The 24190-nt window shown below is 44.5% G+C and overlaps 1 protein-coding gene across 3 annotated transcripts in view; it reads right to left on the minus strand.

Moving 5' to 3' along the window:
- PCCA (propionyl-CoA carboxylase subunit alpha) overlaps positions 1 to 24190 on the minus strand; it is a 305003-nt gene that overhangs the window by 186263 nt on the left and 94550 nt on the right. For all 3 annotated transcript variants that reach the window (XM_084767907.1, XM_084767906.1, XM_084767905.1), the window contains 2 exons: positions 10450 to 10528; positions 2708 to 2810 (listed from right to left, as the gene is read on the minus strand). In XM_084767907.1, the coding sequence (XP_084624033.1) occupies positions 2708 to 2810; positions 10450 to 10528 (182 nt within the window). The remainder of the gene's footprint in view (positions 1 to 2707; positions 2811 to 10449; positions 10529 to 24190) is intronic.

Consider the following 24190-nt stretch of genomic DNA (forward strand, 5'->3'; position numbering starts at 1 on the left):
TGGCAAAGCATCACCACGACTGTGCTTGTTTGCTGTTGATGGCCTTTTGTAGATGGAGAGGCTGGACAGGGTCACCTGACACTAGAGCCATTTGTATATAATTCTGCCCTAATTACACATGGCTCTCAGTCCTGGGAGGGTTCAGCGTACACAAGGTGGGAAAGGCAAAAAAGAAGGGGGCCCCATGTGTCATCCATGCAGACCTTCCAACATGGCTGCCTCAGGGTCACCCCCCACTCCTGCTCTAGCCTCTCACACGCTCTGTAAGGGAGCCTACTAAACCCACTGGTTCCCAGGGGCACTCTGGCTTGTCATTGGGCCTTTATGAGGGGAGGGTGGACAGGTGCTGCTTAGGCCCTACCAGAGAGAAAATTATAATATAATAAGCTCATGAAAACTGGAAAGTGAGTAGTTTTTAAAGACATGGGGGAAACATCTGGGTTACCCATTTAAGCTAGTAGGGGACAGATCTACTTATGTTTAAAAACATAACCCAGACGGTCGGTCAAAGGTAATTAAACTAAAAGGCTAATGTAGATGTGTAACTGCCTAAGTAACATTTGCTGAATATTAATGAAAGACAAAGGCTTAGCTGCTGGAACAGTGGAGAACTGAGACCTCAGCTCTGCCCCTGAGGACATGTGGGGAGCAGGCATGTAGGTGGGCCCCTCGCAGCGGGAGCAGTGCGTCCCACCTCTGCACTCCGAGATGGTGTCTCAGTCAGCACAAGATCTAAACACACACAATTTTAAAAGGGCTCAGCAGTGACACCTGGTTTAAGACCAATGTGCAAAAATCACCTCATGTGTTACATGAGCAACAATGAATAAATGATTGATCAAACCTTTGAAGAGGCTTGCATGTCACAACATCAAAATGATCAGATGTCCAGGGGAAAAGACGAAGGACGCATAAAACCTTTAGACTTAAAACCACAGAACACTTCTGCAGGGGACTAAGGAAGACTTACATAAACTATGAGGTATTTTAGGTTCATAGACTGACTAGAAATGTCAATCTAGAACCAATACAACCCAAATCCCAACAGTCCAAATCCCAAAAGTTGGGGTGTAAGTATGTGTGTTCTGGAGGAATCAGACTAATGGGTAAAATCTAGAATTTACATTGAGATTTAAGGAACTCCAAAAGCCTAAGCCTGAGCTACCTGAAGGAAAAATTAACTTAGAACATTAACAGTACCATATTCTGAGATTTCTCCCCACGCCCTACCTGCCCCCCCACCCCGTGTGTGTGTGTGTGTGTGTGTGTGTGTGTGTGTGTGTGTGTGAGTGAGTGTGTGTGTATGTGTGTGTGTGTGTTACATGTGTGCACACAAGCATGTGTGGAGTTCCCACCTCTGGTATCTGAGAGGTGGAAGGTTAACATGAGTTGTCTTCTTCTATTTATTTTGAGATATTTTAAGATAGAGGCTCTGGCTGAGCCCACAGCTCAGCAACTCAGTCTAGCTGGCCACTGGGCCCGAGGGCTTCTTCTGCCTCCCCCGCACTGGGGTTACAGACACACACCACCATGCCTGCTCTTCTATGTGGAGTCTGGAGAACTGAATTCAGGCTTGCATACCAAGTATTTCCCCAACTGAGCCATCTCCCAGCCCCCAGATATCTTATAAAACAAATGTAATTAAGACAATGAGCTAATATCACTTAATTTACAACAAATGGTTGTCACAGTATATGGTATCAGTAATTAGACAGCCAAATGGGAAATCACCTACTCTCATCCTCCAAACACCATCCTAGACCAACACGTCATACCTAAGACAACAGACCCCAGCGCTCTGGAGGCAACAGGACTGTCTATGTAAAGCTAGCCTGGGCCACATAGAAAAGCCCTGTTAAGTGTGAGCAGGACTGGAGTGGAACGTTTTTTGGTGTCTTTAAAGACTCAGTTATGTTATATGAACATGGTTTCGTTTTAATCCCGGGTGTGGGATACAGGGCTGATTCAGATCGTCCACAGCAGCAAACTATCTGCCTCCTGCGGCCTCTGAGAGGGGCTGTTTGCCAGCTGCAGACAGTTTAATTCTGAGGACTCTGAAGGCTGGGGAGCAGGAGGGGTGGAGCGGGTGGTGGTGGAGGGGGCTCTCCAAGAAATAAGGACGTTGTTGCTCCCTGCTGCTGCTGGCTGCTGTTGATGCAGGGTAAGAAGTCAGAGATATCCTAAGATGAAGATAGGACTTGCCCCAAGGAGCCAGCAGGAAGGAGCTAACGAGAACCCCACCCCCTCTCCCCATTAGCCTTCTTTCTCCCCACTAGTATTGGGTGCTGGAAGGGATTAGGAGGGATAGGGGGTGGATAAGGGCGTAGAGATGTAAGAACCTGAAATAACATAGTTATAAGGTAGTGCCAACCCAGGACTTCTGGGTTACGGACTCTGATGCTCAAAGACAGTGATAGACACAGGGAAAACAGAAAAGAGACAAGACGAAAGGGAAGGGTCCTTTTCTTATATGTTATTATTATTATTATCATAGCATAAATACAATATATAATATATAAATATTATATTAATAAGTAGTGTATATGTGTGTATGTATATATATATTTTAAATGCCTCCAAGGATCCAGTTTGGGAAGGGATCACCCACCTTAGACTGCTGTGTTTTGGGGTTGGGTTTCTATTTCATTTCCAGCCTAACCCAAACCATTCCAGCATCAGCCATAGTCTTGGCTTGAACAGTACCAACCTGGATTTCTATATGACGAGGGTTATCGATAAATTTTTCTATGAGCAGTCTATCATCACCAAAGCTAGAAGCAGCTTCCTGGGATGAAAATCTGAACCCATCCCTGTAGAGCAAAAGGAACAATTAGACCAGGAAATCAAAGGTAGTCTTCCACAGAGAAAACAGTATTGGCTTTAGCTTAATGCAGAGCAAACTGGGAACAGACCCACCGGACATACGGCCGGGAACAGACCCACAGGACATACGGCCGGGAACAGACCCACTGGACATACGGAGAACGAACTGACCTGAGCAGCAACTTCCACTTACAGCTCCGTCACCTTGGGCCAGTTATCTAATGCCCTGGTCACAGATTTTCCATGGAAACAAGAGAATGGTCTTCGTTTCACAAACCAGCTGTTGAGCACACTAGTGATGCTAGAGATACAGACCGCTCCGCAGTTAAGAGCACCTGCTGTCCTTTACAAGGGCCCGGGGTTAATTCTCACTACCCACACGCAGCTTACAACTCCAGTTCCAAGGCACCTGACACCTTCTTCTGGCGCCCACAGGCCTGAATGTGGTGCACAGACACGCAAACAGGCAAAACATCCATACGCATAAAGTAAAAACAAATGAAGTCTTGCTAATATGCTAGCAAACTAGTATTGAAAAGCACACGTATATTTATTTGGCTTATATGTTACAAGAGACTAACGGAGGTGGAAAGGGGCTGGCAGTTCCACAGTGGTGGGGAACTACAGGGACGGCAACTCTGCAGGAAGATGCTAAGGAAGATGCTTCTTAGAACCAGCATGCGCTTCAGACACAGGCCTGGGACGCAGCTGATCCCCCCCACACCACATTATTAGTGTTGCATCTTCTTTAATATGGCTTAAAATACTTATAGGACAAGTTCTGAGGGGGGGAAAGTATAGACTTAAGTATTGCTCTCTATTTTATTCCCAGACTAATCTAAACCATTGTTATATCATTAAAATAGGTTTACTAGATAGATATAAAGTGGTGTTACTTGACCGGTCTACTAACTCTCAAACTTAACTCAAGCTCAGCTGGGCGTGGTAGTGCACACCTTTAATCCCAGCACACGAGAGGCAGGGGCAGACGGATCTCTGTGAGTTCATGGTAAGCTTGACCTACATAGTGAGTTCTGGGCAGAACAACATAGTTACACACTAATCTCAAAAAATAAAAGTAAAATAAATTAATTACCTTAATTAAACTGAAACTTAGGGTTCAGTGAGATGGCTCATCCTGTTAGGGCTCCAGCCATCCAGGTCAGTGGCCTGAGCGTTGCCCCTCACACCCACAAGCTCTCCCCTGACCTCCACACATGCACCACGGCATGTCCACACCCTTATGCACACACACACATGTGCACACCCTTACGAACACACAAAAAACAAGTAAATAAAACTTGAAATGTAAATAATTTCAAAGGAAAAAAAACTCTCAAACTTACCTAAAAGTAACTGAAAAATTTTTTGTCCATTCACTGATATAATTGGAATATAAAATATAATTACCTTTTATTTTAACCAACTCTGCCTTCGTATTACATATTTGTATTGAGCAAAAAACATTAAAATGGGTCTCTTCTAATCCTTTTTGTGTACAAACAGTGCATCTGGCAATGTTAAGCATAGTTATCTGTGTTGAAGGCCAGGTTCGACACCACAGGGTAAGCAGAGGCGACACAACGGGGGGCCACTGCTGCTTGTAGCTGGTGCCTGATCTCCCGGCAGACTTTCTCTGAGGGTAGGAAGCTTGATTGTCTGGGCTAGAACTGACTGTAACTGATGGGGCTGTTACTGATAGAACCAGCAACTGGAAAGAAGGGAAGGAGGAGAAAAGAGACCATGTGCCCCCCCACACACGCATGCACGCACGCACACGCGCAAACATACTAGATGGATGAAGCAAGACAAACTCCAATGAACAAATTCCAACAGATTTCAACAACTTCACACATACACAGACAGACAGACAGACAGACATATACACATGGGTGGATGGAGCAAAGCTTCAGTGAGCAAGCTCCAACCATTTCTCATATACATATATACACATCTGGTGAATGGAGCAAAACTCCAACAACTTAATTTTTTCCCCACAGCTTATATATCCCAGAAAAATCTTAAAGTGGGACAAAAATCACAGTGTGGTAAGATTCCATTTTTCTTTATGTGAACGATTACAGTGAGTAGACATAAGGAAAACCTGTTCCCCACATGATCAATGTGTTAGGAGTGAGAAAGCAATGTAAAAAACAAATTATTCCCAAGAACCCACATACATTTGTAACTAAGCGACTTGTTATTAACAAAGTGCAAGCAAGCAAGGTAACTTTTTCAGCCAGTTTCTCTTTCCTGCAGCCTTGCAATTTGCGTCTACAAAGAAAAAAATCAATTATCTTAAAAAATAATCTTACAAAAATCTTAAAAGAATCACAAATCTAAACTTTTATATTTAAAAAAATCAGTCGTTTCTACTTTAAATCTTCAAGGTACACATCTACTCATTAACAATTTTTATTGAATCAGGAAGCTGAAGGGAAAAAGTGGGTCCACGAAATTAACCAGCAGCCCAGCCAGCTTCTGTGAGAGAGTCACATCAGCCAGCGCTAATTTGGGTGTTGTTCTTGTTGCTCCGTAACCTGAAAAAGTCCCCAGCTCGACTATTAAGATGTGCCTCTCTGAACTTGAACTTGCTCAAGATTTTCTACATCAGAGCCACTGACGCAAACATCCTAACTTAACTTTCTAAAACTATTTAAATCAAGTCAAGAATTCTGTAAAATCATGAATTCGTCTAAACAATATTAATTTATGAGAGTTCATCTTCATAGTGATCTGCATGGAAACTGGCCGAATGAGAGGGCTGTCACCCAGGGAGCAATCACACCAGGCTATAGACAGTGAGGGTCTCCCCACGCCCAGACACACCAGGGCAGACACATGAGGAATGCAGCAATGACAAACACAGTGACAGCAAGAAGCCATCCAGGAGACGAAGGCCCTGGCGCTGTGCCTCTTTCTCCGAGGTCCACCCACCATAGCTGAGTAAAGCAGTGGGCGGCCTCCAGGAAGCCCAGCTACCCACTGCAGCTCCTCCTGCATGGCGCCCTTCACACCTGACATGTACAGTAGTGAAGGGAACTGGAAGACATATTTCAAACCTGACGGGGGAACTCTATCTCTGTTCCCTCAGGAAAGAAAGGGTCTTAGGTTTTCCTGGTCTTCCATTGTATCTCTGACTTAGGGGATGATGTTCAGACTTGACTAGACTACAAACTTCAAAGAACCTAGAAGCACGCGAGCCACTGGGTTCAGTACCGTAAGCCAAAGTTGTATTAACTGGGATAGATATTATAATTCATAAAGAGAATAACATAGCGCCTTACAGTTTGCCTCTAACCCAATAACTAAAATCTTTCATTTTATTTTTTTAAGCCAAGAACATCAAAAGTAAAACATCAAAGTCATCAAAATAAAGCACAAAGTTTGAAAACACCACAGGTATATTTTGGGGCTAAGGGGAAGTTGTGTTAAGAACACCCTCTGGGGCAGGTGGATCGTTGTGAGTTCGAGGCCACAAAGTGAGTCCAGGTCAGCCAAGGCTAACACAGAGAGACCCTGTCTCAAACAAACAAACAAAAGAGCATCCTCTGGGATGTGGCTCGGGGCAGAGCAAACACGTGGCACCTGCAAATTTCTAGGTTCTACACCCAGCAGCAAAGCCAAACCAAACACACACACACACCGCTTGCTACATTCATTTATACCTGAATTCAAGCAAGGCACCTGACACGTGGTTTTGAACTTCTGACATCTAAAATAAAATAGAAGCTATCTAATGTATGATGTGGTTATTGAAGATGTAGGCAGGGTTTCATTTGGCCATATAGTCCACGTAAGTGTGTACACGGAAAACAAGGTCTGTTGTGAAACATCTGAGCTCCTCATTTAACAATTTTCATGATTCTTACCTCAATTTGTTACACAATAACATCAGGATGCCACGTCAACAGATACAGTGACATCTGAACGGTAAATTCTAAATTCAAATTCATATATCAAAGGCATGAAAAGCCGGTGCTAAGACACTGAGCAGTAATACTACAGCCCATAAAAGAATATGTTACTCAGCCAAAGTCACTTGCAGAAACGTCTGATGGGAAATCTGAGACCCTCAGTGTAATTCTTTTTTTTAATTAAGTTGCCTGGAATGGTGGCATAATTCCAGCATTCTGGAGGCAGGGGCAGGGGCAGGGGCAGCCTGGTCTCCATAGCAAGTTCTAGGCCAGCCAGGGCTACACAACGAGACCCTGTCTTTAAAAAAGTGCGGGACTCCCAGTGAAATGGCTACATAAGTATCATACAAAAGGGAAAGACAATGAGACAAAGATCAGGTTCTGAAAGTAACAGCTTTCTCAGCAACGGCTCAGTTGTCAGCAGCGTTCTTTTTTTTTTTTTTTTAAATCTTTTCTTAATTTTAATTTTACTAATTATTCAGATTACAACTCAATTGTTATCCCATCACTTGTATCCTCCTGTTCCTCCCTCCCTCCCACTTTCACCCTATTCCCCTCCCCTAGGTCTATGACCGAGGGGGACCTCCTCCCCCACTATATGGTCACAGCCCATCAAGTCTCATCTTGGTAGCCTGCTTATTCTTTCTCTGAGTGCCACCAGGCCTCCCCACTAAGGGGAAGTGGTCAAATATGGGGCAGTCCATGCTCTCCACATAACTGTGGAGAATGTCCTGTCCATTGGCTAGATCAGAGTAGGGGTTTGATGTTTACTACTTGTATTGTCCTTGGTTAGTGCAGTAGTTTGAGCAGACCCCCCTGGGCCCCGATCCACCCATCACGATGTTCTTCTTGTAGGTTTCTAGGGTCCTTCTATTTCCCCATCTCCTATATTTCTCTTACCTAGAGTCCCAATAGGATGTCCTCACATCTATCCCAACCTCCTGGTAAGTGAAGACTTTCATGGGACATGCCTTTTGGGACAGTGCCCAATTATAAGTGAGTATATACCATGTGAGTCTTTCTGCTTCTGGGTTAAATTATGATCATTTCTAGTTCCATCCATTTGTCCACAAATTTCAGGATTTCCTTGTTTTTAATAACTGAGTAGTATCCATAGTGTAAATGTACTTTGCCACCTTGCTTAAGCCTTTGTTGGTGAGGCAGCACAGGAACTTGTCAAAAGAAAATTGCAAGTTCTATAAAATGCATGGTGCACACACTGCAGCCCCAACGCTCAGAAAGTCATAGCAGGAGAATCATTTGAGCCCAAGAGTCTAGTGTCTCCTGAGCAAGACTTTTTCTTATTAAAAAAAAAAAAATACACACACACACACAGACACACACACACATACATACACACACACAGTGATTGGACTGGGAATGTCGTTCAGGGTTAGTGTGCGTCCCTACTGCGGGAAGTACACTGAGTGTGATCCCTAGTGCTGAAAACAAGAAACGCACAATAAACTTGTAAAGAACTAGGACCGCGTACACTGAAAGACAGACATCGGAATATCCCTTAAAATGCTTACGCTATAACACGCATGGTTCGTTGTTAAATAATAGGTCCATGAGCTGGAGGCAGCACAGAACCTAAGAGCGTTTACTGCTCTTTCAGAAGATGTGGGCTTGGCTCCCAGTTCTCCCATAGGCAGCGCACAACCATCAGTAGCTCCAGGGATCTGGCACACTTTAGCCTCTGTACGCTCCCGCACGCACATGGTACTGCACAAACGCACACAGACTCGCGCGCATGCGCAAAGGTTTTGAAAATGAACACTAGGCAGCAGCGGCTCCAAGGAATCTGATCTCTCGCAACCCGGCGACACCCACGTCATCACAGTGGAGGAAGAAGATGTGTGATGCTTAGTGGTGGCCACCGCACAGATACCACCTTTGCTTTAGTTTGTTACACCGCAGGAAACCCTACATTTAAGGCCGGTGGTCAAAAAATAGTGATGTGCCTACTCCATCCTCCGTACTCACTCCCTGAATTTATCGTCAATGAGTCTCCCTCTGGAGCCATAAGCCAAAATAAACTTCTTCTTTGATAAGTCATTTTTGGCCGAGGCGTTTTTGTCACAGCCACAGGAAGTTACTAACATGCGGGTGGTTTCACAGACCATCGCCGAAGCATCCACACTGCCTTCCTGTAGGGTCTTACAGAGACCACGTCTCCCGGGGGTTCTACCTCCTCGCTTACGTTAGAACCTAACCACTGAAGCTTAGCGTCTGCTGTGCTGACTGACTGTCCCACTAGGTAGGACAGGCTTCTCTCTCTAGGAGATTTAAAGATGACGCACATTGGAGAAAGCAGAATTGGCCGTTTGGAAGACCAGGTTACTTCTGAGTAGAGAGCACAGGAGGGCAACGCTAACCATACAGTAACACTTATATACAGCTCGACCCCCATCTCCATAAGTGACAAAAGTCCTCCTGTAGCCAAGTATAGAATTCCTTTTTATCCTCCCCCCCCCCCCTTCCTTCTTTCTAAACAGGGCCTCTTGTGGAACTGGAGTTTACTAATTTGGCTAGACTGGCAGGCCCAAAAGCACCAGGGAGTCTCCTGCCTCAGTCACTCTAGCTGCAGGGTTACCAGCTTGAACTGCTATTGTGCCTGTTTTGTTGCTACTGTTTTGGTTTTCTGAGTTTCTGTTCTATTTTATTTTTAAGCATAGGTGCTAGGAATCTCAACTCAGACCCTCCGGCGTTGGTGACAAGCACAGCCATGACAGAGCCATCTCTCCAGCTTCTCCTTTGTTTTAGATTTGGCTGCACTGGGCAGCCTCTTTTTCTAACTGCTATTCATATCACTGTACATTAGATTTCTGAAAAATTATTTACCTCAATAAGAATGATGAGAAGAAAGCTGCCCAAGAAAGACAATGCCCTGGTGAAAAAGTCTGGGGGCAAAGGCCAAAGGTTCCTAGGCTAAGTTTAGGAGAAGCTCAGTCCCTGCCTGACAGTGCCGGTTACAACAGGAAGTTCTCCATCAGCCCCACCTGCCCCACTGTGATCTGGGAGCCGCTGGGGCTTGTGGGTCTCCAGGAGCTCCTTAGCAAAGGGCTTATCAAACTGCACCCAAAGTACAATGCCCACGTCCTCGGACAGCAAATGCTCCCGGTGGAGATGCTCCGGCTGCTGGGGGGGGGGGGGGGGCGGGTGCATAAAGAGAGTTAACCAAGAGCGTGGTGGGGAAACTCAAAGCTTTACTAAATAACGTAAGTATTCTAAACTTATAACAGAATGTATTATGTTCAAACATATACAGGAATTTCTAACTCAAAAAGAAAATGGTATCCTACATACTAAAAGTTATCAAATTACACATAGGGATTAAATAAGACTGGTTCAATTCCTTAGGTGGCAAAGTAAATTACATGGCCGGATGTTTATAATTTTTACATAGAAAACAACAACTGTAATATCTTAAACACACACACACACACAACAGCAAACCCCTTTACCAATGCAAAATAAAAAAACTTGTTTTAAAAAGCCTTTCTATGGTAGGGAAAATATCCTCAAAATATACAGAAGACAGATTTCTGCATCAATTTCTGTATCAACTCTCTCCCATCCAAGAAGTCAAGATTCTACGGTCAGTGTAATTACTCCACTATTCATTGGATATCTGTTTACCTGTCAGTTTAATAAAAGTCTGGTAACTGCAATGTTCATCAAAAGTGTGTTTCAGGCAGCCTCTCACCTGGTCTCTCCGTCATCCCAAGCGATGCGCATGCCCTTCCCACCGCCACCTGCGGAGGCCTTGATCATCACAGGGTAGCCTAACAGCGGGGAAGAACGAGACAGATGCTCAGACTTTGATCATGTGGGCGTATGAACATGACAACTGACCACATGTTCCGTAACGCAGGACAATCATTTATTTAAAAGTTCCTTTCTTCAGAGTTAGGCACACCACCAGTGTGATGGCCATACATAGCTAACGAATGAGCACTTTAAAGAATAGAACGTTGTGTCAGTAAATACACCTCCCAAGTAACAAAACAAAAGCTTAAAGGATTATTTGACAGACGATTCTAACATAAAAATTAGAAATAAAATATGAACCTGCCAATGATTAAAGTAGCAGCTTACATAGCATGCACACACGTGCACACACATTTGTGATCTGAAAACTACCACCGGCATGCATTAAAATTTATTTCTCTTTCATTTACAGGTTCCTTGGGTATTTTCATATGAAAGGTCACATTGAATGCCTACAGCTTTTATCAGCAAAGCTGGCAGGATATATTAACAGAGAAAAAAAATCAAGCACGGCTCTTTCCCAATAAGCCAGATTATCACTGCTAGCAACTGAGGAGCCACGACACTTTTCTCTACAGTCCACAGGTTGTCCCCCAAAGAAAGGCCATTGTCAGTGACAGCTTTATGAGAAGAGATAGTTATTCTACAACCCTTGCATTATGTGTGCAAGAAAAATAAGTCTCAGCCAGGCATAGTGGCACACGCCTTTAATCCCAGAACTCAGGAGGCAGATACAGGATCTACGTGGGTTCAAGTTCAGCCGGGTCTACATAGTGAGTCAAGGAAAACCAGAGCTACATAGTCAGATCCTGTCTTTAAAAAAAAATATATATATATATATATATATGTGTGTGTGTGTGTGTGTGTGTGTGTGTGTGTGTGTGTGTGTGTGTGTAAATGTATATATGCACTTCCCTCCCTGTGACCCTGTAACAGCATTCAAGCCGAGCTGTAGGAACATTACATAGAAAAGGAAGAAAGCAACCAAATATCACAGACCTTTGACCCTGACACACAAAACACCACCATTGGTTTAGTTGAGACAGCACTTGCTTCCTCAATATTTCATAACTAAGTCTATTAAATATATTTTTGCTATGCTTTTATGGGGCAGCATTTTGAAAACAGAACAAGCACAGTGAGAAGAAAAATAAATGTTTGTTCCTACTTTGAGGCCTTATAATCCAAGAAGAGAAAAGCAAAGGACCCAAATTATTCCATCCTTGGAATTCAAAAAAGAAACAGTGTGGCAGAGAGTGTCAGTTTAGTGACATGACGAAACACAAGCAGCCTTTGAACATTTCAGGCATGAGCTGTGGAGACAGAATATACGTGAGGGGACAAATGAGTGAAGCCCACTCAGTGTACGCGAGTGGCCAGTGGAGAAGATTTTTGCGTGTTTGCATGCCAGACCCCGCCTAGGGTCGTGCAGTGTCTGTTCTCACAGGAGGCAAGCATCAAGGCCAGCATCCGTCTCACACAGTGCTGCAGCCACCATGAGTGCCCATGAAGAAATCATACTGAAATCAATAAAATATGCGCTCGTGTGTGTGTGTGTGTGTGTGTGTGTGTGTGTGTGTGTGTGTGTGTGTCTAATCTGGAGAAGTGAAGAAGTGTGATATAAAACTCAAAACTTGCGTGTCTGCAAAAACCCTATCCACAGCAACTTGCAGCCTTTGGATAGACAAATGATCCATCACCCTCGAGCCCCCGTCAAAGAACATGACTATCAGCTCCACCCACACTTATTCATCCTTGCAACAGAAAAGCAAGGGGGCAGGGGAGGGGGTGGGCAATTCTTCGTTCTCCGGGAAATCCGCATTCTTCTCGGCCATATACTAGGAACCCTCAACTATGTGGTCATTTGTGACCTTTATCCAAAAGATCTCTCTTGTTAGACCTATGAACACATGTGCCCCGGAAAGGCAAGAGTCCCTGTTAAAAAACGTAAAAAGCTGAATATGAAAAGGCCGGCAAAGAAGCAGCTTCTCTTGTGCAGGGCCTGGATTCTGCTCCCAGCATGCACATCAGAACACTCACAGCATCTGTAACTCCAGTGCCGGGGAATGCAGAGCCCTCTCCTCGCCTTCGAGAGCTCTTCACACATTCACAAATGCACATGCATAAATTTTTTAAAAATTAATTCATTCTGAAAAGAAAATGATGGAAGTTGGTAATGCTGACTTGGGGCTGCATTCTGAAGTAGTGCAAAGGTCTTGCACTCAGTCTGTGGTGTTAGATCAGCCATTACATCCCAGGTGGCACCATCCCGTGAGAAGACAAAAGCCTCCCACACAGATGGTAACACCATGGAGCAGCCTAGTTGCCCTCCCACCACCGTGGCCAGTCACTGTAGGTGAAGGCATGCAATGCCTAAAACTGGGAGTGGAAACAAAAATAAGGCCTTGGTAGAAGTCACTATTACTGGAAAAGTTAGGAATGAGCAACAAGAATGATGGTCCTTGACAACTCTCAGCTACCTAGCCAACATATGCAGTTTCCATGAACAACCTCTTCGCTAAAGCACTCACTCCTGGGTTGGCTTTTCTCTGTGATGCATTTGTTTAATTGTATATTCTTCAGTTGACATGTGTTTAAAACAGAACCACCTTCCTTAGCTCAACAAATACAAAGTATTTGAGGCTTTATACAAGGAGGCAATCTCCTTTCTAATACTAAGATCATTTGTAATGTTACATGTTTTAAAGATAAACAGAGGCATACATGCTACACACACACACACACACACACACACACACACACACACACACAGACACTCTTCTGGGTTTGTTTGTTTTCTAAGTCAGGATCAGACTATGAAACCAAGCTGGATTAGAACGCCCTGTACAGCCCAGGCCACCTCAGCCTACGCACCACCCTGCTCTAGGATCATACGAATGTCACCGTGTCCAGTGAAAAGCCCCCTTAGGCCCAGGCCTTGGTGCTGCTCCAGTTTCCAGGTGGATGCACCCGGGACTGAGCGTGTGTTCTACAGCCACACGGAGCCTCCCCAACGCTCCAGCTGCAGCAGAGTCTCTTCTCCTCGTTCCCTTCTGCGCAATCATGGGCAAATGAATACTTCCAAGAAGAAGTCTACAGAGTTACTCACGAGCCATGTGCACTCAGGGACTGTGCACTATTGTGTCACAATAACAACAGGGAGTGATGTCCCTCAGAGTGGCCAGCTTTAATCTTTCCTTGAAATGGCTTTTCTAAATGAATTTAAATTTTAAGTGAATTTAAATGCTAGGAGTTGAGCCTGGGCAAACTCAGGGAAGTCGGATGGGCCCTAACATAAGGCAGTTGTAGAACTCTGTACAGAGAAGGAAGTCAGCTGACAGTGCTTTGAGATTACTTCACTGCTCTGTAGTGAATGCTGTAGCAGCTGCAACACTGGCTGATTGTAAGGTCTTTGTAGGAGCCCAAGTGGCAGACGGCTGTGGTTTGGATACGGCCAGTCACAAAAGAGAAGGACAAAGACTTCGGTTTGTTCTACAGCTGGAGTCACCGCGTGTTGGATGCCAGAGATAAGGAAGGCTCTGAAAGTTTAGAGGCTTTCTCACTTAGTTATGAGTGCTAACAACAGAAAGGACCATCTTTCTTCCTAACTGATAACATGATGTTTACCTGCATGAGACGTGATAAACGCGAAGGCCGACCAGCGCTGCTGCTGGTGATGGGGGAAGTAACAACCAGGTAAATTAAAAGCTGATAAGATACCTAAATGATAAGTTACTTACGAATCATTTTAACATTACATTGATTTTTTTTTTTTAGATTTCATTTCTTGAACAACATTTTCATGGAAATACCAACTACTGGAGAAGGGAAAGTAAAAAGAAGACAAAAACAAACTATTCCTTGGGAAATGCCCGGTTCCAAATTTAGTGCTCATCAGCAAGTAATCTCACCAAGTGAAATAAGACTGATGGGCGGGAAAGTTATCTTTTTAAAACAGTTAGGAAACCTACAAAGGCCTTTGTTTCCTAAAGAAAGGTTCAAAGAGAAAAGAAAATAAAAGATACTGCAGGGAGCCGGGACCTCTGGATGGACAGAATGGAGCCTGATAATGAACAATGGGCTTAGAAGGGAAAACAAAAGCTGTAAGAAAACAGATCAAACAGGAAGGAGATCCCCTGGTGAAAGTCTTGTGTTAGAACTAAGGAAAAATCAGTGTTATACACTGCATTTGGCAAACTGTTTTTTGTTCATTTAATGTAAAATAGGTAAGCTGTCCTTTCTCTGGAAAAGAGTTGGTTTATTTTTGCCCGGGGTTGGGGGCTATCCTCTGTGACATTTTTGAAGACTGCAACTTGGTTGTTGCAATACTTGATCTTGACTTCCAACTTGACAGGGCTTCAGAGCAGCTTAGGAAGGCACCTTCGGGACCGCCTATGAGGGAGAAGGCTTGCACTCGGAGTGGGGACACGCTCCAGTGGGCAGCCTAGAGGTGCAGGAAGACAGCGACACACTGCCTGCTTGAGCTTGTTCCTGCTAATAATGTCCCCTCCGCTGACACCAGGTTTCAGCTTCTTTGAGTGTCCAGCCACTCTCCGGGGAGCTCCAGGCCTTCAACAGGACCAGATCTGGACCACTGAGGCAGCCATGGCGCGTTGTGCTTTGCCTCTCCAGCATCGACAGCCATCGCAGGGCTGCACAAATCCCTTTTATGACCATAACTTGAACTTCTGGGTAAGAAGGCTGTCTAGAAGCTGCCTCTGTGTGAGCCCATAGAGGCCAGAGTCAGGATAAGACAAGGGAGATTTTATCTCAATAGAACCACAGAGAAAGGGTACTTGAAATCCACGAAGGAAATGATGAGATACCAGGCAAAGAGCGAGAAGACATTGTGTGACGCAGAGACGAAAAGAAAACCCCGTGTCAGCTGCACAGCTCACTGACACAAAGTGGGAAACACGCCATTTTGAAAAGTATACTAAGCATTGAGACTTTAGAGAAAGTGGTATGTTCAGCCGGGCATGGTGGCACACACCTTTGATCCCAGCACTCAGGAGGCAGAGGCAGGTGGATTTCTGTGAGTTCAAGGCCAGCCTAGTCTACAAATCAAGTTCCACGACAGCCAGGGGTTAAAAGATTTCCTTTATAAGAGTTGCCATGGTCATGATGTCTCTTCACAACAATAAACCCTAACTAAGACACAAGTTTTTGTTTTGTTTTTTAATTTTAATTTATTATAATATATTTAGATTACATCCTGATGTTATCTCCTCACCTGTATTTTCCTGTTCCTGTCCTCCTTCCATTCCTCCCTTACTCTTCAGTCAGCAACACTGAAGAAAAATACAGCAGGGAAACTGATTTTTTTTTTTTTATAAAAACACAAGAAACATTGGAAATGAAAATTTAAATGAATGTTTTTCTTAAAAGGGCAGTGAACACTATTACCAATAAACTAAACTAAGCAGAAGGAAAATACTAGGGGTAGAAGGTAAGACTGACAAACTGCTAAATTCAAACATCAATAAGTAAAACAAAAATAAATGAGTATATCATCATGGTCCAAGAACTCTGAGATATGATCAGGAGAACAAACTAAACATTCACAGGATCAAGGGATGGGCTAAGACAAACACTAAAGGCATGAAATGACAGCAGGAAAAATAGACATTCAGCTGGCCACGGTAGAAGATGGCTCTTAACTCAGCACTAGAGAGGCATAAGTAGGCAGAACTTTGTGAGTTCAAGGCTGCCCTGGTCTACATGGTGAGTGACAGGCCAACCAGAGCTACACAGGGAGACTCTGCTGACATTTAAATGCAATTCCTACTTAGTGCTCCCAATGGACACACCAGAGAAGAGCCTTTCTACGACACATCACACACAAGACAGCAAAAGATACAACAAGGAAACAATATTTTAAAACTTTGAGGGGCAAATGTCAGCTCACCTATAATACTCTCATCTCTAGGTCATTAAAATTCAAAATCAACAAAGAAAACAGGTTTAAGCCACATCACAGGCCCAATGAACCAAACAGAGATATAATAGATGATTCCGTCCAATAAAAACAGAACATGCATTATTCTCAGTAGCCCATGGAATCTTCTCCAAAATAGACCACATTCTCAGCAACAAATCAAGTCTTAGCAAACGCAAATGAATCATCTCTTCCGTCCTATAGGATCAGTGTGCTAAAGCCAGAGACCAGTAATGAGAAAGTCTACATGAACCACACAAACACATGAACACTGAGCAGTAAGCCCTTGAATTGCTGAAGAAATCAGGAAAAAAAAAATTCAAGTTTCTAGAAGCAAATGAAAACACAACTTAGCAGAATCCTTGGGATCCAACCAAAGTCCCAGAAATCTCCTCTGAGTTTGCGGGTGAGAGTTTACATTAAAATTTTTAGAAAAAAAAAATCTCAAATAACCTAATGGCACAATTCAAGGATGGGAAAAACAAGAATCCAAAGCCAAAAGCGGTAGAAGTCAAGAAATAACTAAGATCAGGGTGGAAATTAATGGACTGGAGACGAATGATACATAGAATTAATTGAATGGAGTTGGTATTTGAAAAAAAATAAACAAGATTAACAAATTCATAGTCAAATAAATCAAAAGAAAGAGAAGACCCAATTAACTAGAAATTACCATGGTGAGACCTTGTCTCCCCCACCCCCACCCCTGCCCGCCCCACCTCGCTGCCGGCCTGTCTGTCTTGTCCCCAACAAGAATGCAGAGAATCATTACACAATACTTTTTAAAACTTATATTCCAAAAGCCTGGGAAATTTAAAAGAAATAAATTTCAAACATATATGACCTATACAAGTAATTTTAAAAGATCCATAACAATCCAGGAGGTTAAAATGGTGATTAAAAAAATTTTTAATTAAAATTTCTCCCAGCAAAGCTCAGGAACAGATGGGTTCCCTGCCAAGCCCACCAAACTCTCAGCAAACTAAACCAAAACTAGCACACTTGCAAGCAGCAAAAAAAAAAAAAAGGAAAGCAAACTAAAGAACCATTTTACAGTGAACATAGAGGCAAATTTTCTCAATAAAATTCTTGCAGAACAAATTCAAGAACAAGTTATGATTATACATCAGGACCAATTTGGTTTCATTCCAAGAACTCACGGTTGGTGCCATATACACAAATGAGTAATGTCATAGCCCAACTATACATTAGCTACATTGGCTACTATTCCCTTAAAACAGAACTGTGAGTTTTTCCAAATAGAAAAATTATTTTTAAAAAAACAGAGTAAATAGAGTATATTTTTTGTCTTTTCTCAATTGGCCTTAATGTACAGAAATAAATAACTACATATTGATAAGATTTATATTTTTAACAAAAATATTTTTATTAACATAGTTATAAATGTGTACAGTTAGTATATTAAATGCTATTTTAATATTAAATATAATCTTTAGTTTATCTATTTGTTAACAATGAATATTAATAATAACATGCTAACTATATTTAGTTTAAATAAGAATTAATCAATACTGTATATCTGAAAATGTAATCAAAATATGTTATAAAGTACAATAAACCAATCTAGAACACTACGAATTTGGCAGAGAGAACTGAGTAGACATCACCAAAAAGTGGCTTAGTTGGCCTATCTCCCTCTGCCTGGGCAAATAAAAGCTGGTAGATTTAATTTGGCTCAGGGATCAGAAACCAGTGCACTGGGGTGGATGGATTAGAGCGGGCATCCACGGGCTGCAAGTGTCCAAACACAGCCCACTGTGTTTCCACATTGCTGCCTGAATGCTGTGCAGCAGAGTGACAGAGGAAAGGGAAGAGGGAGGCATGCAAGAGCGAACAGTGAAAACAGAGGACACGAAAGGTCGAAACCAAAGAGACAGGAGCGAAGACAAGCAGAACTTGAGCAGTTACACTAAGGTGCGCGTTGGAAGGTGCAGGAAACCTGAGTGTCCAGCTGGTGATGGCAAGAAAGAAAAGCAGCAGCCACAGAAGCCGGATTCCCCTCACAGACCGGCTGCTCCGCACCCACGCCACTGCCCTCTCACAGACCAGCCGCTCTGCACCCACGCCACTGCCCTCTCACAGACCAGCCGCTCTGCACCCACGCCACTGCCCTCTCACAGACCAGCCGCTCTGCACCCACGCCACTGCCCTCTCACAGACCTTCGCTCTGCACCCACGCCACTGCCCTCTCACAGACCGGCCGCTCTGCACCCACGCCACTGCCCTCTCATAGACCGGCCGCTCTGCACCCACGCCACTGCCCTCTCACAGACCTTCGCTCTGCACCCACGCCACTGCCCTCTCACAGACCGGCCGCTCTGCACCCACGCCACTGCCCTCTCACAGACCGGCCGCTCTGCACCCACGCCACTGCCCTCTCACAGACCGGCCGCTCTGCACCCACGCCACTGCCCTCTCACAGACCGGCCGCTCTGCACCCACGCCACTGCCCTCTCACAGACCGGCCGCTCTGCACCCACGCCACTGCCCTCTCACAGACCGGCCGCTCTGCACCCACGCCACTGCCCTCTCACAGACCGGCCGCTCTGCACCCACGCCACTGCCCTCTCACAGACCAGCCGCTCTGCACCCATGCCACTGCCCTCTCACAGACCTTCGCTCTGCACCCACGCCACTGCCCTCTCACAGACCTTCGCTCTGCACCCACGCCACTGCCCTCTCATAGACCGGCCGCTCTGCACCCACGCCACTGCCCTCTCACAGACCGGCCGCTCTGCACCCATGCCACCCTCACATAGACCGGCCACTCTGCACCCACGCCACCCTCACAGACCAGCCGCTCCCACGCCACCCTCACAGACCAGCCGCTCCGCACCCACGCCACCCTCACAGACCAGCCGCTCCGCACCCACGCCACCTTCACAGACCGGCCGCTCTGCACCCACGCCAGCCTCACAGACCAGCCGCTCCGCACCCACGCCACCTTCACAGACCGGCCGCTCTGCACCCACGCCACCCTCACAGACCAGCCGCTCCGCACCCACGCCACCTTCACAGACCAGCCGCTCCCACGCCACCCTCACAGACCAGCCGCTCCGCACCCACGCCACCTTCACAGACCGGCCGCTCTGCACCCACGCCAGCCTGCTTCAGCAGAGGCGTCTTTGGGCGTTTGCTCCGCGTGTGCTACTTGTGCACTAGGGGCTGCACCAAGAGCCTTGTGCTTGCTAAAGGAACGTGCCTCAGAGCTTATCCCAGGCGCCAAACCTGACCCTTTCTTAAAACTGTTCATTGGTTCTTTGTGAGTTTCACCTCATGCACCCCAGTCCCACTCACCCCCCCATACCCTCATACCTGCCCACTGCCCTTGTAAATCCCCCCAAAATAGTAAAAACACATAAACAAACAGAAAAATGAACAAAGCACAGAAAACATCTTGTCCCTGAAGCTGCAGTGTGTCACAGCGTGTCCCACAGTATACACCTTTGCCCACACATCTTCAATTGCAAATGTTCCTTGCAATGAGTCATTGGTCTGGTTCACGGCCTCTGGCTCCTGTGACACCATCAGTATTGGCTCCTCACGGGGCTCCTTCCAGTTGTCCTGCTGTTGCCCTGTGTCATGGAGAGCCTGCAGCTTTGGATCAGCAGGACCCGCCGTCCTCTCACATGTCCCAACCATTGACAGATGATACAGATTTTGGGGCAGGCCACCTCAAAGCCCTGGATCTGGGTGGCGGCTGAGATGGTCAGCCTGCCAGCTCGCCCTTATCCACACCACCTGGGCGAGCTCTCCAGCACTGCCCCAGCTCAGCCACCCAGACCACACAAGGCTGCTATCGGCACACACACACGATCAATCAATCAAAATGTAATCTTAACTTCTTTTTAAAAAGAAATACTTCCTTTAGAAAAGCCCACACTATGGTAGGCAAAGGAAGGTGCACGAAGATAAATTTAGGAGCAGCACAGGGTAAGTACTGCTTTGAGACACACTCCAACTCAATACTTTTTCCTTTGAGTAATTCTTTATAAGTTGATTTTCATTCTTTTTAATAGTTTCTTAAGAGAAGTGATCTTACATTCAGGGCCCTTGTCGGGATCAGACTGGTACAGAATGAGCCAGGAAACCGCACTCTGGGTTTTGAAACCTTGTATGATATGGAGCCACACAGATGTAGATGTGTGTCAAAGTCGGCAGTACATATAAAATGTGTTCACATTATTACATGCAAATATTTCATTGTAATAAAAGGCTACATGAATACTGAATTTAGTTAGTGACTTATATGTTCGAATAGTTAATGAGACATATATAGCACATGAAATTTAATTTAAATGACAATAAAAATAAGATGGGGGGCAGGTGAGATGGCTTATTGTAAGCTTGCCCTCCCAAACCTTATGACTTGAGTTCAATACGAGGAGCCCACAGTGGGTGGAAAAGAGCTGCCTCCCAAAAGTTATCTTCTGATGTCTATGTGTGTGTGGATGCATGTACACACACAAACACACAATATGTATATATATATATATATATATATATTATATATATATATATATTAAATAAGATGGATCAGCATATGACAGACAAGTAAGAAAATCTAGCCAAATGCTGATAGTGCAATCCTGCATGCTCACGTACTGCAAGGTTCTTCCAAAAGTGCTCAGTGATTGCAGTGCCACAGTAAGGCACTGGGGAAAGCTTCAGAAACGCAGTCTATTCAGGTGCGAGCAGAAGACAGGGTGACTGAGCGCCACTGCTGGGGCACATTCTGGAGAAGGCGTGATACTTAAGCCAAGACATGAAAGACTCTGACGAGTTACCCAGGCCAGGTTATAAGCAAGGCCTCCAGATTCTTCCATCTCTCCCTCCAAAACAGTAAGTGATCCTACAGCCCTGAAAGCTTGGGCAGCCAAGAAAGCCAACATGACTGAGGTACAGTGTGCCGGGGACTTTGTGAAGCTTGCTGACCACTGCAGCCTTCCACTGGGGTCAAAGACAACTAGAGATCAACAGCCCAGTATCACTGAACTCTGAGGTCAAAGAAAAAGAGACAAAGAGGAGTGTGACTGAGGGAGGCGAGGGGAGGTAGGCAAGGTGGTCCACAGACAAATTCATGGGACCACCTCCCACCCTGTCAATCACCAGAGGTAGTCTCACTCTTTAATTCCATATATAATAAGTTTAAGAACCTGTGGTATTTCACACAACCACAGTCACTTACATTTTAGTGCTCATCTGCCATCACATTAAGGTAGCCAAACTATAAAGAAAACCATGGTCTTTGAACCAAATAAATTTAACTTTAAATCAATAGAAATTGACACTGAGCAAATGACCAATCTACTTTCTAGGTTTTTTATATAAATAGAAATGTAAATAACCAAGCCCTAGCACTGGTATTAGACATAGCACTTCCAACAATGAATAATATATACATATGAAAATATCCTCTAAAAATTTTAAAGTCTGAATTATAATTATAAGAAAAACTTTAATAATAAAAAATAAATAGCATTTCCAATGTAGAAGACATATGGAAAAAAATGTTCCAAAATAGGAGCTACAGTTATGTAAAAGAACAAAACACACACACACACACACACATACACACACACACACACACACACACACACACACACAAGTGTCCAATAATTACATGCCAGCTGTGGCAGCATAGATAGATGCGTCCAGAACAGAAATACAAACTTAAGAGAGGGCGAGTACATAAAACTTTTATTTTTTACCACATAGCACATACAAAAAAAGAGGTAAAAGGCAGCAATCTATGAGCACAGGGTGAGCAGCTCAGTGGGAGGGTACAGGCCTTGCAATGCGAGGCTTACACCTTAATTCCCAGCAACACAGGAGAAAGAAAACAAAAATAATCTATGAGCACAAATCTCGCAAGAAAAGCCAGAAACCGACAAAACAGGTTTAAATATATGTTTATAATTGTGTTACTCACAAGTGGGAATATATTTCCCCATGGACTCGTTTACTTTAACTCTTAAGTAAACTTAGAATGGCTGTCCAAATCATGATATAAATGTGAAATACCTCAACAATATTAGAAAAAAAAAATGGATGCATCACCAAAGGGCTTGCACGTGTGTGCAAACACACTAAAGTATTACCAAAAGGCTCACATGTGTGTGTGCACACAAATTGACGTATCACCAAAGGGCTCACACACATGTGTGCTCACATACACATGAACACACACACATGCACATGCACGCACAATCTTGAGGACCGTGTAATTGACTCTGGAAGGCAGCCCTTGGAGAGCAGGGCCTCACAGGAGGTGTCTGTGTGATCTAGAAGGTTCTCTGGAATTCTTACAGCCATATAAAACCTCTTTGCTGTGTTTCATTTCACCTCCAATTTTATGGCTTCTCTCCCTTCCATGTGCTCAGGACACTAGCAAGCTTCTATTTAACAGCCGCAGTCGCAAACACGTACTTCCCAGCTGAGCAAGGGAAGAGGACGGGCTCGTCCAGGACCCGTCAAGTGTGAAGGAGACTCTCGTGGAACCAGGCGCCCTCAGAAGGAAGGCGAGGCCATGTGATTACGATTAACTGACTGGCTGGGAAGCCACAGGGTACGGACAAAGATGAAGGCCGAGAGAGCATCCGCGGCACGGCCGTAAAAGGAGGTGCTCGGGAGTGGACGCCACATGCTCACAGCAGGCACAGGCATGTAACCCTGGGTGTACTATAAGCCCTGTTTGTTTTCCAAGATCCCTTCAAATATTATAACAGTGTTACATACTATTACTACAAAATAATATTATCAGAGATGGTTGGAGAGGTGGTAATATCCAAGCTATAACCAAAAGAGGCCATTTTGAGTTTAAAATAATGAATAAAATTAAACTACTTTAGGACAGTCAGAAGCCAGCAGAGTGCTTCTTGGGGAGTGAGGGATACAATGATTTAACCCACAAACAGTAGCATTATGCAACCCTACCAGGTCTTATTGTGAAATTAGGACTGAAAAGCTTCTAAACAGGCTGGCAACCTTGAAGAACCGATCAAGAGCGATGTTGTGGACAGATAAAATGTTCTTGTACATGTACTGGTCTTAAACCCAGGGAAGTTTTCCAAAACAAATAAACAACAAAGAAAAATCAATAATGAGCAAAAACCAAAATAATTTAGCTATACACAACAGAAACAAGACAGGACAAGCCCAAAACCTTCTCCCATCACAGAACAATCTGTGCTTAGGCAGCTACAGCCTGGGGAGAACACGGGGCTGAAGAACTCCGCGCTAGCTTGTCCCATTTGCAGGAATATATTAGCGCCCATGGTCACTTTGGACCAACATTTCTACACATCACGACTATATAAACGTCACCAAATCAAATGCTCTCACACCATAAACAAAAAGTACAAACTACGTTGAGAAAACAGGGCTACAAAATATTAGTATATGGGCTGCTGGGGAGGGGGGTATGGGTTGCTGGCGGGGGGTGGGGGGGTGGGGGGGTGGGGGTGGGGGGGATCTGAGCTGGCAAACACAAGATGCTTAAGAAGCTATGAGCAGGCCTCTGGCTACTAAGCAGCTCCGGATGCCCCTCGTCTGTCTGCAGCTTTCCATCAAGTGCACACAAGTTCTGATCTGACTCAAAACTATAGTCTTCAAGGCTTTCCGTCCTTTTCCTACTTTCTCCACCAGCAGACACTGCAAACACAACTGTGCTTATGAGCAAGAGAAATGTACTTGAAATGTAATGTAAACACCCTTA

The sequence above is a fragment of the Acomys minous genome, assembly GCF_964271855.1.
Source record: "Acomys minous genome assembly, chromosome: 18".
Taxonomy (NCBI): domain Eukaryota; kingdom Metazoa; phylum Chordata; class Mammalia; order Rodentia; family Muridae; genus Acomys; species Acomys minous.